Source organism: Penicillium manginii (assembly GCF_028828005.1).
Source record: "Penicillium manginii strain IBT 31320 chromosome Unknown utg000002l:1.0-5564898.0:1.0-5567710.0, whole genome shotgun sequence".
In the NCBI taxonomy this organism is placed as follows: domain Eukaryota; kingdom Fungi; phylum Ascomycota; class Eurotiomycetes; order Eurotiales; family Aspergillaceae; genus Penicillium; species Penicillium manginii.
Window position 1 is genome coordinate 5,449,625 of NW_026643103.1, and position 12,323 is coordinate 5,461,947.

At 50.2% G+C, this 12,323-nt stretch overlaps 4 protein-coding genes across 4 annotated transcripts; 3 read left to right on the plus strand and 1 right to left on the minus strand.

The window, feature by feature from the left end:
• Positions 1-44: 44 nt before the first annotated feature.
• Positions 45-1,843, plus strand: N7533_003329 (putative C2H2 finger domain protein; the record flags this gene model as incomplete). Its single annotated transcript, XM_057099979.1, has 3 exons — positions 45-58; positions 241-1,663; positions 1,721-1,843. 3 exons carry the CDS (start codon positions 45-47, stop codon positions 1,841-1,843), a joined length of 1,560 nt encoding a protein of 519 aa, XP_056965115.1.
• A 1,052-nt stretch (positions 1,844-2,895) lies between these two features.
• N7533_003330 (uncharacterized protein) lies at positions 2,896-4,270 on the plus strand (the record flags this gene model as incomplete). Its single annotated transcript, XM_057099980.1, has 3 exons — positions 2,896-3,489; positions 3,556-3,720; positions 3,779-4,270. 3 exons carry the CDS (start codon positions 2,896-2,898, stop codon positions 4,268-4,270), a joined length of 1,251 nt encoding a protein of 416 aa, XP_056965116.1.
• Positions 4,271-5,255: 985 nt separating this feature from the next.
• Positions 5,256-7,204, plus strand: N7533_003331 (uncharacterized protein; the record flags this gene model as incomplete). Its single annotated transcript, XM_057099981.1, has 6 exons — positions 5,256-5,649; positions 5,715-5,748; positions 5,797-6,056; positions 6,106-6,241; positions 6,478-6,730; positions 6,791-7,204. The coding sequence occupies 6 exons, from the start codon at positions 5,256-5,258 to the stop codon at positions 7,202-7,204; spliced, it is 1,491 nt and encodes a 496-aa protein (XP_056965117.1).
• An 896-nt stretch (positions 7,205-8,100) lies between these two features.
• N7533_003332 (uncharacterized protein) lies at positions 8,101-10,011 on the minus strand (the record flags this gene model as incomplete). Its single annotated transcript, XM_057099982.1, has 2 exons — positions 8,101-9,848; positions 9,978-10,011. The coding sequence occupies 2 exons, from the start codon at positions 10,009-10,011 to the stop codon at positions 8,101-8,103; spliced, it is 1,782 nt and encodes a 593-aa protein (XP_056965118.1).
• Between the last annotated feature and the right edge of the window lie 2,312 nt (positions 10,012-12,323).

Genomic DNA, 12,323 nt, shown 5'->3' on the forward strand with positions numbered 1-12,323 from the left:
TCCTCTCCAACTCTTGACTCTCTCCTACTCCATACCTCCATACCATGCGCTATCGACCGTGACTTTCTTCTCCTTCTCTTCTCTCTCTCTTTCTCTTTCTCTCTCTCTTCTCCTAATCTCTTGATAATCCTTTCCATCTCCCTCCACCTCCATCTGCCTTTCACCTCCACCTCCACCTCCACCTCCACCTCCGCCACTCCACTCCACTGTCATTCAGTGCTCTCCGATCGCAACCCTCAGCGATCGACACTCGCCCCTCCTGGATCCTTCGAGCCCTTCGGGGGCCCTATCTGAAGGTCGAGATTGGTCTATACACGCTTCCTCCTACGGTCTTCCTGTTGCGACGGCTCAGGCTGCGGCTGCTGTTCTCCCCTCCGCCATCCCCGAAGAGCTTTTCGCTCGCGATACCTCCAACCTGGCGACTCTCGCTGTCAATCCGACTCCGGCCCCTGCGATGGGGTCGGCTCTGGACTTATCCACCGCTCATTCTTTAACATTAAATACTCGTCGTCCTGCTGCTCCGACACTCCCCAGCTTTGAGTTGCCTCCGCCACCGTTTACCCTGGCGGCGGCCACCAACGCCAACGCCAACGCCAACAACGCCCATTACTCCACCAACATCCCCCAGAATCAACCCGCTGCCAAGTGGTCGTCCCTCCCCTCCAATCTGCATCACAATCACAATTTGCCTCCAGCTTCATCTTCTCAACCTCCCGCCAATGTGAGTGTGGGCAATCTGCTGACACCCCCGGCCACAATCCAGTCTGGCGAGAGCACCGTCTCCCACTCACTTGCCCCAGTCTCTTCGTCTGAACTACCGCCGACCTATTGGCCTGGTACCCCGTACGGTGCTCAAGGAACGGGTACGGCCGGCACAGGAGGTGTCGCCTCGTGGTCTGGAATGAACCCGGCCTACGCACAGCGCAACTCCTTCTCGCCGTCTGGGATGGTGGGTCGTTCGACCATCGCGATGGCCCCCGTTTCCGCGGATGGACTGTCGCAGCCATTCGAGACTCCCTCGTTGACTTTCCCACAGGCTTTGCCCGCTCCCCCGTCCTCCATGGCTCTTTATCAAGCTCATGGTCACGGCCACGGCCACGCGACTTCGCCCGCCCCGTTGCCATCCAACGATCCCTATGGCACCCCGAAAGGACCCCCGATGTACGGCCCATCGGCCCATATGCCCAGTCCGCATCAGACCGGCTTCTCCCCGATGTATGGCGCCCCTCCCGCCATGAGCCCGGCCGGATTGGGCATTCATCCACAGGCGCGCATGTCCGCGCAAAGTCCCGGCGGCCAACCACCCCTCGCCTATCCGCGTCAACCATGGCCCTCCTACTCGCTCCCCGCCATGAATGGTCCCGTCATGACCAATGTCCATAGCCCCAACAGCCCCATGTCGATGATGGGTGGCATGCAACCAGGCTTACTCCCGGGTTTCAACAGCGGACATGTCGCCAGTGCCCAGCATCTTTATGGAGGTCATCCGCCACCTCATGGCATGCCCGCCCCCGCGGCCGATCGTCCGTTCAAATGCGACCAATGCCCGCAGAGTTTCAATCGAAATCATGATCTGAAGCGGCATAAGCGAATCCATCTGGCCGTGAAACCCTTCCCATGCTCGCACTGCGATAAGAGTTTCTCCAGAAAGGATGCCCTCAAGGTATGTACATGGAATCACTCCCGGGATATCATTGGGAACCCCACTAACTTCTTACAGAGGCACATTCTGGTCAAGGGCTGCGGCAAGGACGGCGATTCGGATTCGACCAACCACAACGCCGATCTCAAAGGAGAAGGCCGTAGTGAAGACGGCAGCCCCGTCCTCAATGGACGAGTCTAGTGAACGATCGGTTTCTGCATCCATGTGGCATCCTCCGCATCCGCCGTCACCCATACCATCTACTATATACGACCTACCACATTACCACCTACCATCTACCATCCACCATCGGGTACTTCTCCCCTCCCCTCCTGTATCTATTTTCGGGGGAGGACACGCAGACGACGGATTGGGGACCCACAGTGGCCTGAGGGAGTCGGGGATCTATTTGATTTGACTTGATATCACAGGATTTGATTTGATTTGATTTGATTTGACTTGATTGTTTGAAAGCTTTGTTTCTGGCGAAGGTGAACTGGGCATCTGGGATGGGCTGTGTATTTTTTTTTTTTGATCTTTGTGTTTGGCTTTTCCTCCGATTTCACCTTCTCTTTTCATTTTTTCTTTCTTTTTCTTTTCTGATTACTAGCCTGACGTGTGACGTGTGTATTTGATTTCTCCCTGTGACTTGATCCAGCGCACTTGGTCTTTTCGAGTCCAGTGCTTTGATGGTATATAGCAACTGTGCAATTATTGACATCTCATTTCTTTCAGCTCTTATGTTGATGTTACGCTTGATTTCCTATTCCTCCCCGATCCCCCTTTGTAGACAATGAAAGGTTAATTCGATCCGATGCCACTCTATCCCTTGATATCCACTCAACATCTCGTCCTGTACCCACGATTGGCCTTTTCTTCCCGCTAAGCTACTGGAGGATCTCTTTATCTACTTCCACGCCCGGTATGGCCCTGTTCCAGCCCGATCCTGTCAAAAGGCTTGCTACCATCGATCCTTCAGGGGCGTTTTGTGGCACCATCGAGCGATCTGGTGGGTTTCAGATCCTGCACTGTACTTATAGCCGAAGCCTGTATTGCATTGCACTGTACGGAGTACAGAGTACGGAATATTGTCCTGCACTGCACTGCACTGCACTGCACTGTACTGCGCAGCTGAGGACTTATCAAACGAGCAAACATTTCCCCGCGGTAGAAGAATACGTTGTCCTGTTAGCCCTTTCTCGTTTTCACACCTTGCTCCTAATTTACTACAATCCTCATCAGAGTGTCTCATTATGGCCGCATTCACCTTGAGCTGGACCGTCATCCTGACAGCAGCTGCAGCATTCGCGCTGGGCTTCGCATCAACATTCTCCACCTCCCATTCGACCTATCGCATTCCAGCAACAGTCCAGAACGGACCAGCCCATGCAAGATTCGAAGTCGACACCCCCGGCGGCAAATTGGGCATTCAGAGCCGACAGAGCCTCGATGCGCCAATGCTCAGTTCAATCAATAGCTCCGTTTTTGACTGGTGGTACTTTGATGCGGTTTCCTTGGATGATCCGCGCGAATCGCTCGTCTTGACCTTTTTTACCTCCACGGCTGATGCGTTTCCCTTTTTGGATTCGACGCAGGAATCTGTGCTTATCGCGTATGCTTGGGCTTCGTTCCGCAATGGGTCTTCATGGTCTGGTTATCTTCCTGCGACCCTGGCGACGGTTGATATCAGTGGAGATGGAGAAGCAGAGGCAGATGGGAACGTGAGTTCGGGGATGTGGAATGACACGGGGCTTCAATGGAATGCTTCGAAAGAGGATCTATCGGCTTATGAGGTATCGGTGAACTCGCCAGAGTTGGACGTCAAGGGGAAGTTGAGTTTTACTTCGGTTTGTCTTCCTTCTATCTGCTTTCCCCTTTCTAGTTCATCTACTGATTGTTGACTGCTGTGTAAGAGTACTCCTCCTCATCTACCCTGCGGTGTTCAGTCTGATACCACGTCTTTACAGATTGCTCCTCACGTCGGGTGGGTGAATCTGGTACCTGATGCCGTGGGATCCGTCGACATGACCATCCGAGGGTCTCGGTTGGACTTTGTAGGCGCTGCCTATCATGACAAGGTGAATCAGGGATACCTTAAATCCTACAAATCATGATCACTGACCACTATACGAATAGAATTGGTCCGATCGAAATTTCACCGAGTCCGTCCGAAGCTGGTACTGGGGCCATGGCCGACTCGGAGCATACTCGATTGTCTGGTTCAGTTACCTCGCCATCAACGACCCCACTAACACAACATATGTCAGTAGCTACGTGGCTCGTGATGGCGAGACTATTGTCGATGCTTGCGATGTTTCGCTCCTCACTGTTCGTCCTACCGGGAGCCCGAACACGACTGGGTCCCGATACCCGCCGTACGTTGGCGATATCCCAGATGGATTCAAGCTTGATTTTGCCTTACGGGAATATCAACGGCTCAGAGTGAATGTCTCTACGGAATCTAAAGTAGCTGGGGATGGAGAGTATTATATGCGATGGACGGGGAGTATAAAGGGTGAGGTGGTGGAGGTGGGGATGGATTCATCGTCTGAGTCCGTGCTAGAGTCTTCAATCACTGGAGTGGCAGTTTTTGAACAGTTTCACATGCTGGAGCGAGGCTCATCTTAGTCAATGTCTCCTGAAGTATACTAGTATTATAAATTGTTTACTATTTTGCAAAGGCTGTCATGGAGTCGCGGCCTGGATGTTTGACTCAGGTATCAATAAATGCCTCCCCAGTTGCAGCGTTCTTCCATCTCTCTCATCCGGATAGGAAAGGCGCAGAGAAATTATGTATTCAACGGTGGGACGGACCCCCCCCCCGCGACCCTCAAGAGTCCCTCGGAGGGTCCAAGTCCAAAGTGACCGACCCTGACCCTCGGAGGTGCTGGTGGTGGGTCCTGAGTGTGAGGTCTACTCGTAGGGCTACCTAGGTAGGGTTGAGGATTCGTCAAATAACCCGGAAATTCCGACTTTTAGCGTCCCTTGATCTGGTTATTCAAAACGACTTGCGCTAACCCGTGCCCATACGGCATATCGGTTTGGAGTCGGCTAATTTGTCTTCTTTCTGCCCAGGTGGTTTCCTATTTTTGCTCTACTTTTGATACGTGAATCCGTATGAGCACGATTTCTACATATTTTCGAGTCAATAAATACTCATAAATATCCCTCCAAAAGGTACACGATTGAATACAGGGTCACTGAATACTTTTCTCAATTCAACCGGCATCATCGGAGACATTCAAGGTGTGAGCCCTGGAGGGCTTACAATTAACCGGCCCTTACAAAATCTTACAAATCTTACAAATATGACAGACTCTCGCTCGGCTCAAAATCGGTAAACTTTGTAAGGGCCGGTTATGATTCTCCGTATCGAAATGTGGTCGCTTCAAGTTTTTGCATTTACAGCGAGTGCAGGCCTAGGTAACTTGAAGACACAATTAAGATCGAGCGCAGATCTATTTCCGAGTAAGGTATAGTTATTAGGTATGACTACACCGCAAGCTGGTAAGCATCTGGGCTAATTGATGTCTCTAAGGCTTACTGCATATTTCTCCTGGTAGTTGCTATGTTTACCAAGGGTTCCCAAGCATCTCCAGACCATAGGCCCTCGATGGCTCTACAACCGACTGCCGTCTTTTCGTATACACCTATGACAACGGTTCGCTATGCCACTCCCCTACCATCTCCTTTGAGTTACCAGCCCTATGCTGCACCGTTTGCGAGCGTTTCACACTTAGCTGGCGATCCCACGTACACAAAATACAGCTATATCCACAATGCAACTGTGACGGATACCAATGAGCCATACGGCCAGGGAGCTTATAGAGCCTTATGGGGAACTACCACCTTCACGGACCAATTGCCCTTTACTACCACGGTGTCTCCCACCCCAGTTGCATCATCAGGGCTTATTTCCCCCCTCCTATCTACGAGGCAGACCAAAAAGAGAGGCATGGAAATTCACCCGCAGGCTTTATGTGGGGGGTTGCGGGCAGTGCCTAGTAGTATGAGGGAGGCTTGATGGATCAAGGCCGCGGACCATCATCCGTGGACAGCTTGGGACTTGCAGCCGGAGGGAATGATTCCAATGTTGCTGATATGCAGTAAGGAAACCAAATCTACACCTCTTGACTCCTTTCCTAAAAATGCAGTTACTATCTTTATAAGCAAGAAATTCTTCGACTGGCAGCAATTGGGATCCCATATTACTCATTTTCAATCGCCTGGCCCCTTGTGGTGCCGTTTGGGGTTGCTGGATCCCCAATCAACATGCAGGCTCTCGACCATTATAAAAGTATGATTAGTTTCTGCATCGAGAACGGAATTGCTCCAATTGTGACCTTGACGCATATTGATACTCCTGCTACATTGGTCACAGGAGAGAAAGGTCCGATCGGATATCAGCATACGGGTCAGTCGGAATCTGCCTGCTTATCTAGAAAAGCTACTAATTGATTTAGGGTACGGCAATGCTTCTTTCGTCCCGGTATTTGAGTATTATGCTCGTATTGTTATGACAGGCGATTCGAATATTCATGGCAGCTACTCTCCAACCTTGACAGTGGCATCTGACAACCCGATAGATTCGCAGATCGGGTGCCATTATGGTCACTTTTAACGAGCCTAACATTATGGCGGATACATTTCATGGATATTATAATGTGAGCGAAAGTCTACTCTGTGCATAAGTCGATTGCAGGAATAACCACTGATGATTTGATTGAACAAATGCTTATGGTCCACGCAAAGGTTTGGCATTGCTATCATGAGAAGCTGAACGCTACAGGGAAAATAACAATGAAGATCTCCAACAAATTTGCTTTCCCACGCAGATTCAGCAATCCTGACGATTTGGCTGCAGCCCATCGGAGTAATTATTTCTCTTTGGAAATCCTTCTTAGCCCCACGGTTCGGGGAATGGTTTATCCAGAGTCTCTGAAAAATACCACTGGAGCGAGCCTCACCCAACTGAAGACCAAAGATCTCTCTTATCTTCATGGGACGGTCGATTTCCTGGCAATCGATGCATACAGCCAGATGAGCGCCACCCCACCCGATGATGGGGTTGAGGCATGTGCGGCGAATGTATCTCATTCACTGTGGCCTAACTGCGTCAATACTACAGCCTATGATGCCAACGGCTAGCTCATCGGGTCCCCCTCTACTATGTATAACTATATTACGCCCACTTACATTCGGCCGGCACTGAAATGTTACAATGACATCTACCACACCTCCGGAAGCATTGTAATCACTGAAGAATTCGGCTGGAATGCACTTTTGGAAGAAGAGATGACACCAGATGAAGCATGCTTCGACTATCTACGCTCTGAGTATTTTACAAATTATATTGCAGAACTGGCGAAATCGAGAGATGAAGACGGAGTCCCTATCGTTGGTGCATTCGCGTGGTCGTTTATTGGCAACAACGAGTGGGGAACTTCTGCCCAGCGATACGGCATGCAAACCGTTGACCGGAAGACTCAGACACGGAGGTTCAAGAGAAGCATTTTTGATTATGTTGATGCATTCCAAAAGGCCGTGAAGGATCATAGGTAAAGTAATCGAGAAATCGCAGGTCAATATTACAGATTCCATATAAAACGCAGAGAATAGTAAAAAGGGAGTAAAAATCCTTCTAAATACTGGCCAAATTTCTAGTCTTAGTCCGAGCTAAAATCTCAGTTGCATTCTATCCGACGATGTCTCTGTTGATGTAGCTGGCGTTTCCTCTCGTTGAATCCACGTAGCACCCGATACTAGTACTAGTAATGTACGATGGAAGCGAGAAACCAGTCGCTAAGATCACCTTGATTACCATAATCTATTTACAATTCCCAGGCTATAAAAAGGATTTCCGACCGTAGAAATTTATTGGTATAACGATCCTGGCGGTAAATATCATCATCAAGGATCCCGCTTTTGTCAATGGTAGATTGGTCTAATGTAAATCACTCATGGTCTAGGCCTACATGCCATTCAATATAATTATGCCATATGATCCAGCGTGGACTAAAACGGCCTCGCTGACAGAAAATTCACCACCGATCTATCCCGAAACAAGGTTGACTCTCATCAGAACAGTACCAACCTGCGCTATCGCCTTCATATTGTCTATAGACCCCGACTAAAATGCCCTTTCACTATCTGAGATTTGAATCGAACCAGAGCTAATAGAAGATACATTTCAATTGTCCAAGGGGATGTACCATTAAAAATGGTCGCCTTTTTTGATGGTTGCTGCTCTAAATCGCGAGATGGTCTGCTGGTAGGTATAGGGTAGTCGGGATGCGTCAATAGATTCAAGTTATATTGCATTGATAAAATGCCTAGGTAATTTATGCTGTACTATCATGTATCGTCAAATCGACCTTGGAAGTAGGAAAATGGTAAGGGGTATCTCGCGGAATGCGAATAGTATAATTCACAAAACGGAAACAAAAATTGAATAGAGACTATTCAGCTGCTCCTTCGATCGGAAGAGTCGCCTTCCACTCATCCACCAGGCCCTGGTAATCCTCAGTACCATAAGGATGGAAGCACCTGGCGATCAGACCTTGCTTTCGCTCCGGGGCCAAACCGAGGTCGCGCAGCAACAGGTCTAGATATGGGATGGCATCAAAGACGAAATCCGGGTTGCGGTGGCCGAACCCGCCGGGGTATCGATACCGGCCAAACTCGGAGTGCAGGGCGGTCTCCCAAGTCAGGTTAATTTCTTCTATATCCTCAGTTTTGATGTCTGATTGGGTGCGTACGGAGGCTGGGCATTTCTCGACGGCGGTTGGTGTGAGTTGGCCGCCGAAATAGGCCGAGATCCAGAGTGCTTGAGTCTGTGCAATGAGAGCGGTGTTGATGGTCATGGTGATGCCCATAAATGCAAGAGATCGATCTCGAACTTGTGAGAGAGGTACCATGAAGCGAGCGAGGCGAAATGGATGCGGTGCGGAAGCTTCGGCATCGTCGTCCAACGGGCGATACTTGGGGTTGGGAGTGGGCCCATGGCGAAGGCGAGGGAATCGGTTCATGATCTCTTCATCTGCAGCTTTGACCAACTTCTCGTCAAGAGGGTCCCTACTCCATGGAAATCCCAATTCGCGATCAATTCCCTCTGGTAAGAATTTGAGGTTCGGAGTGGCTCGCCAACCTGTCGAACAGATCAAGCCCGAAGTAGACAAGGCTTCGCCTGTTGAGAGATGTACTGTGTGATCGGAAAGATGGTCCAATTCTGCAATGTGCACTTTGATGGTTCCATCTTTGACCAGGTCGAAGAAGTCAGTTGGATAGTTAAGGATGGAAAGGGACGAGGCGATCCAAAAGGGAGAAATCCATGGCTGCAACTTCTTGACCTCGGCGTGCTTGTTGAAGCCGTTTAGCTGCACCACGTCGTCTGCCAGAACTGCCCAAAAGGCATCGACGATCTTTCTTCCCAGCCAAGTGCCGTGCAGAAACTGTCGAACGCGAGGGAATCCATCTGCCGAGCCCCAAATGCAAGGGCTGAACCACGTCAGGAACCGTGTAGTCACCAACTTCTCCAGCCATTTCTTCAACGGTGTTACATATGGAGGAGCCATCCAGTTCGGACCGTGACCAGACTCGCGAATGATCCAATCCACCTTCATCCCTGAGGTCGCACAGGCGTAAGCCGCATCCCATGCTGATTTAGTGCCACCAAAGACCGTCACGCGCTCGCCTTCGCGCAGAATACTGTCTTCGTGCTGTAGAAAATCACGACAGTGGAAGAGCGGGGCATCGAAAGTTTCCTGCCCGGTAAAGGTAGGCAGGTAAGCTTGTGAGGTGATGCCCGTCGCGACAATCAGCTTCTTTGTGTCGATGACAGACCGTGAAGAGGAGCCCTCGTGCGACACCACCAGCTGCCAGCTTCCGTCCAAGCGGTGCTCGGCACTCTGAACTCGGTGATTGAGTCGTATGCGATCGATGAAGTCAAATTTCTTCGCGTATGCCTCCAGATACCTCTGGACAATGTCGCCGGGGATGTGTTCGCCGGGCTTCACACCAAAAGTCGCCTCATCCATGGGGAAATCGCTATACTCGTATGTGCCGAGCATGTTATTCGATTTGAGTCCTTTGTAAAGTCGGTGCTTTGCCCAGACTCCACCAATGGAGCTGGCAGCCTCGAGAAGAAGGACATTGCTGCCGGGATTTATTTCACGATAGGTTTTGACGGCGGCGAGCCCGCTCCAGCCTGGTCGATTGACATCGGTCAGATGTTTTGCAAAAGTTGGGAGAAGAAAAAATCCCCAAGAATTCGCCGACAGTCGGGAAGAATACAACAGATTGAAGTCAAATCAAAAGCAAGCAGAGGGTCACTCACCGGCGCCAATGACCACCAGGTCCACGTTGTCCATTTCGTAAAGGTTGTAACCAGAGTCAACTGACCCGCAAAGCGAAAGACAGTTTGCGAACAAAGAGGGTCCCCCCCGACACTTTTGAGCCTGCGTTTCTCTCCAGCCCAACTGCGCGAGCCTCGAACTAAGCTGTCTAGCCTCGAGGTAGGACAGTCCCCTAGTGGCCTAGTGGGCCTGTCAAAAGGCAATTACCGGGGAAATGAATCCGACACCCCTGGATTAGGGTTGGGTCTGGCGTATCCACATCAACAAAGTTACGTGCAACTTGTTTCTCTACTCCATACTCATGAAGGAGTACAGAATCCGTGTTTATCGCACACTAGACTATGTGCGAGGGAGAAAGAGAAACAAAAAGAAGCGAGGGAGGGGTGTGCTGCGTGGATGTGAGTGTGTGTTCAGGGGTTCCCCCTTGCCCTGGCTACCTTTTGCATGCAGCCGCTCAAGTCCAGGAAAGAGAACCAAAGCCTGTACTCCTTAATTGAGGGTATGTAAATATAGAGTACTCCGTACGGAGTAGTCTGTATGAGTAGGGATGCTGACCCCTTAGTGAAATGGTGCTCTCAAAGAGTGAGTCTTCGGCTATCTGCTTGGAATCAAAACTCAATCCGCGCTCCGTCGTTTGAGATGGCCAAATGCAGACCCACGCGCCGATCGCTGACCTTCTCGGTTCTCTTTTTTTCTTTCAACCAGTCCACCCGAGGGCGTTGCGCTAGCCCGTCTTTTGTCCAGTTTAGCGCGGTCTACGCACGTCAAAAGTCTTTGAGAACCCACGAGGAGTAGGGTTCTTGCGGTGGGCCTCCATTCCTGCCATAAAAACTCAAAAAATCAAATCGGTTCGAAGGGGGACAATTCTTGGCTTGCTCGTCACTCGGGGGGGATCTGGATTATTGCCTCCAAGACCAGGATGAATTGTAATCAATGTCCGGTTAGGAACGATCGGCCTGCAGCCCTCCAGGGAGCTCAGACCTGTTCCTATCTAGATCCGAAGGACTACCGATTGACAAACAACCGATCGCATACGAATCAGACCAAGCGCTCTAGAAATGAACCGCGACTTTGGGATTAAATGGCGCGGGAAGAGCAGAACCGGAATTGCACTCGCCGTTCGCTCCACGGCGGGTCCTCGCCAACTCCACCGGGGCTGTCGGACTGGAAGGCCCGGGGGTTCCCCGCCTGTCATGGACCAGGGAGCTTTGTGTTCGATTCTGAAATGCCGATCCAGACCACCAGGTGCGATGGGAGTGAAGGAGGAACTATTTAAAATCACAATTTTATTGCCGGTAATCTCTCCGAGCGATTTGAACTGAAACTACTGTTTGGATAAAACTTTCTTAGATTGATTTCTATACTGAAAACCCAAGGAAACCGAAGCTACAAAGTCGTACGAGGCAGAGGAAAATCGATAGGAAAGCATGGGACAGAAAAAAAAAAGAAAAAAAAAGAAAACAAAACAAAACAAAGAAAATGAAAATAGAAGAAGCAAGTACATTCTGCCCAGGCGAACCCACATCCCGAAGGCCCGTGACCCTAGCATCGTAGCCACAGAACTCCATATTTGGGATTAAATACCTCCTGGAACGGCTATTATTCATTGCTCATTTATTCCTAGCATGGAATCATCCGTACCTTTTGTCAATATTCTTTTTTTTTTTTTGTTAAGATCCGCGGTATTGCCGTTAACACCTAACCTTGCGGATGCATCGCCAACCAACAATTTGCAAGATCTATGACTGGCCCGGCTATGGACAGCTGACCAGCAGACGTCCACTGGACAAGGAAGGTTTCCCCAATTCCAGTTGCAGCTTGTCCCTAGACCGTGTAACAGATTGCATTGGAGAGATCTGAGAGCTAGAGACCTAGCTGAAATTTCGTTTTCAAAAGCTGTTACTCTGTACGCCGTATAGACTTCTGCAATGTCGATCATCTCCCCGATGAGCAATCAGCCTGTTGAGCTTGGAGGGGCACGGTGGATTGGTTTCTTCCTGACTTATTTCCCACGCATCCACTTCCCAGGAACCTGCTGGTCGGAACGATAAAAGACTGGGTAATCGAGCCTGGGCCTCGAACACTTTTTCGGGACGTTATAAAGACCCACGGGGTACGGCAGGACGAGTATCCACCGATATGTTGGCGGCGGCTTTGGAGTTGACCTGTCATCGTTTCACGTTGCGTGTTAGTTAGTTAGCACGATCCATAAACTAGGTCGACTCCATAGAAAGAGCAGTTTCCACTCCCACCCGTAGCGGTTTGGCGGCTAGGCTCATTTTTGGGGGATTTTCCCATGGTGTTGCCTTGCTGTGCCGTTTATAAAT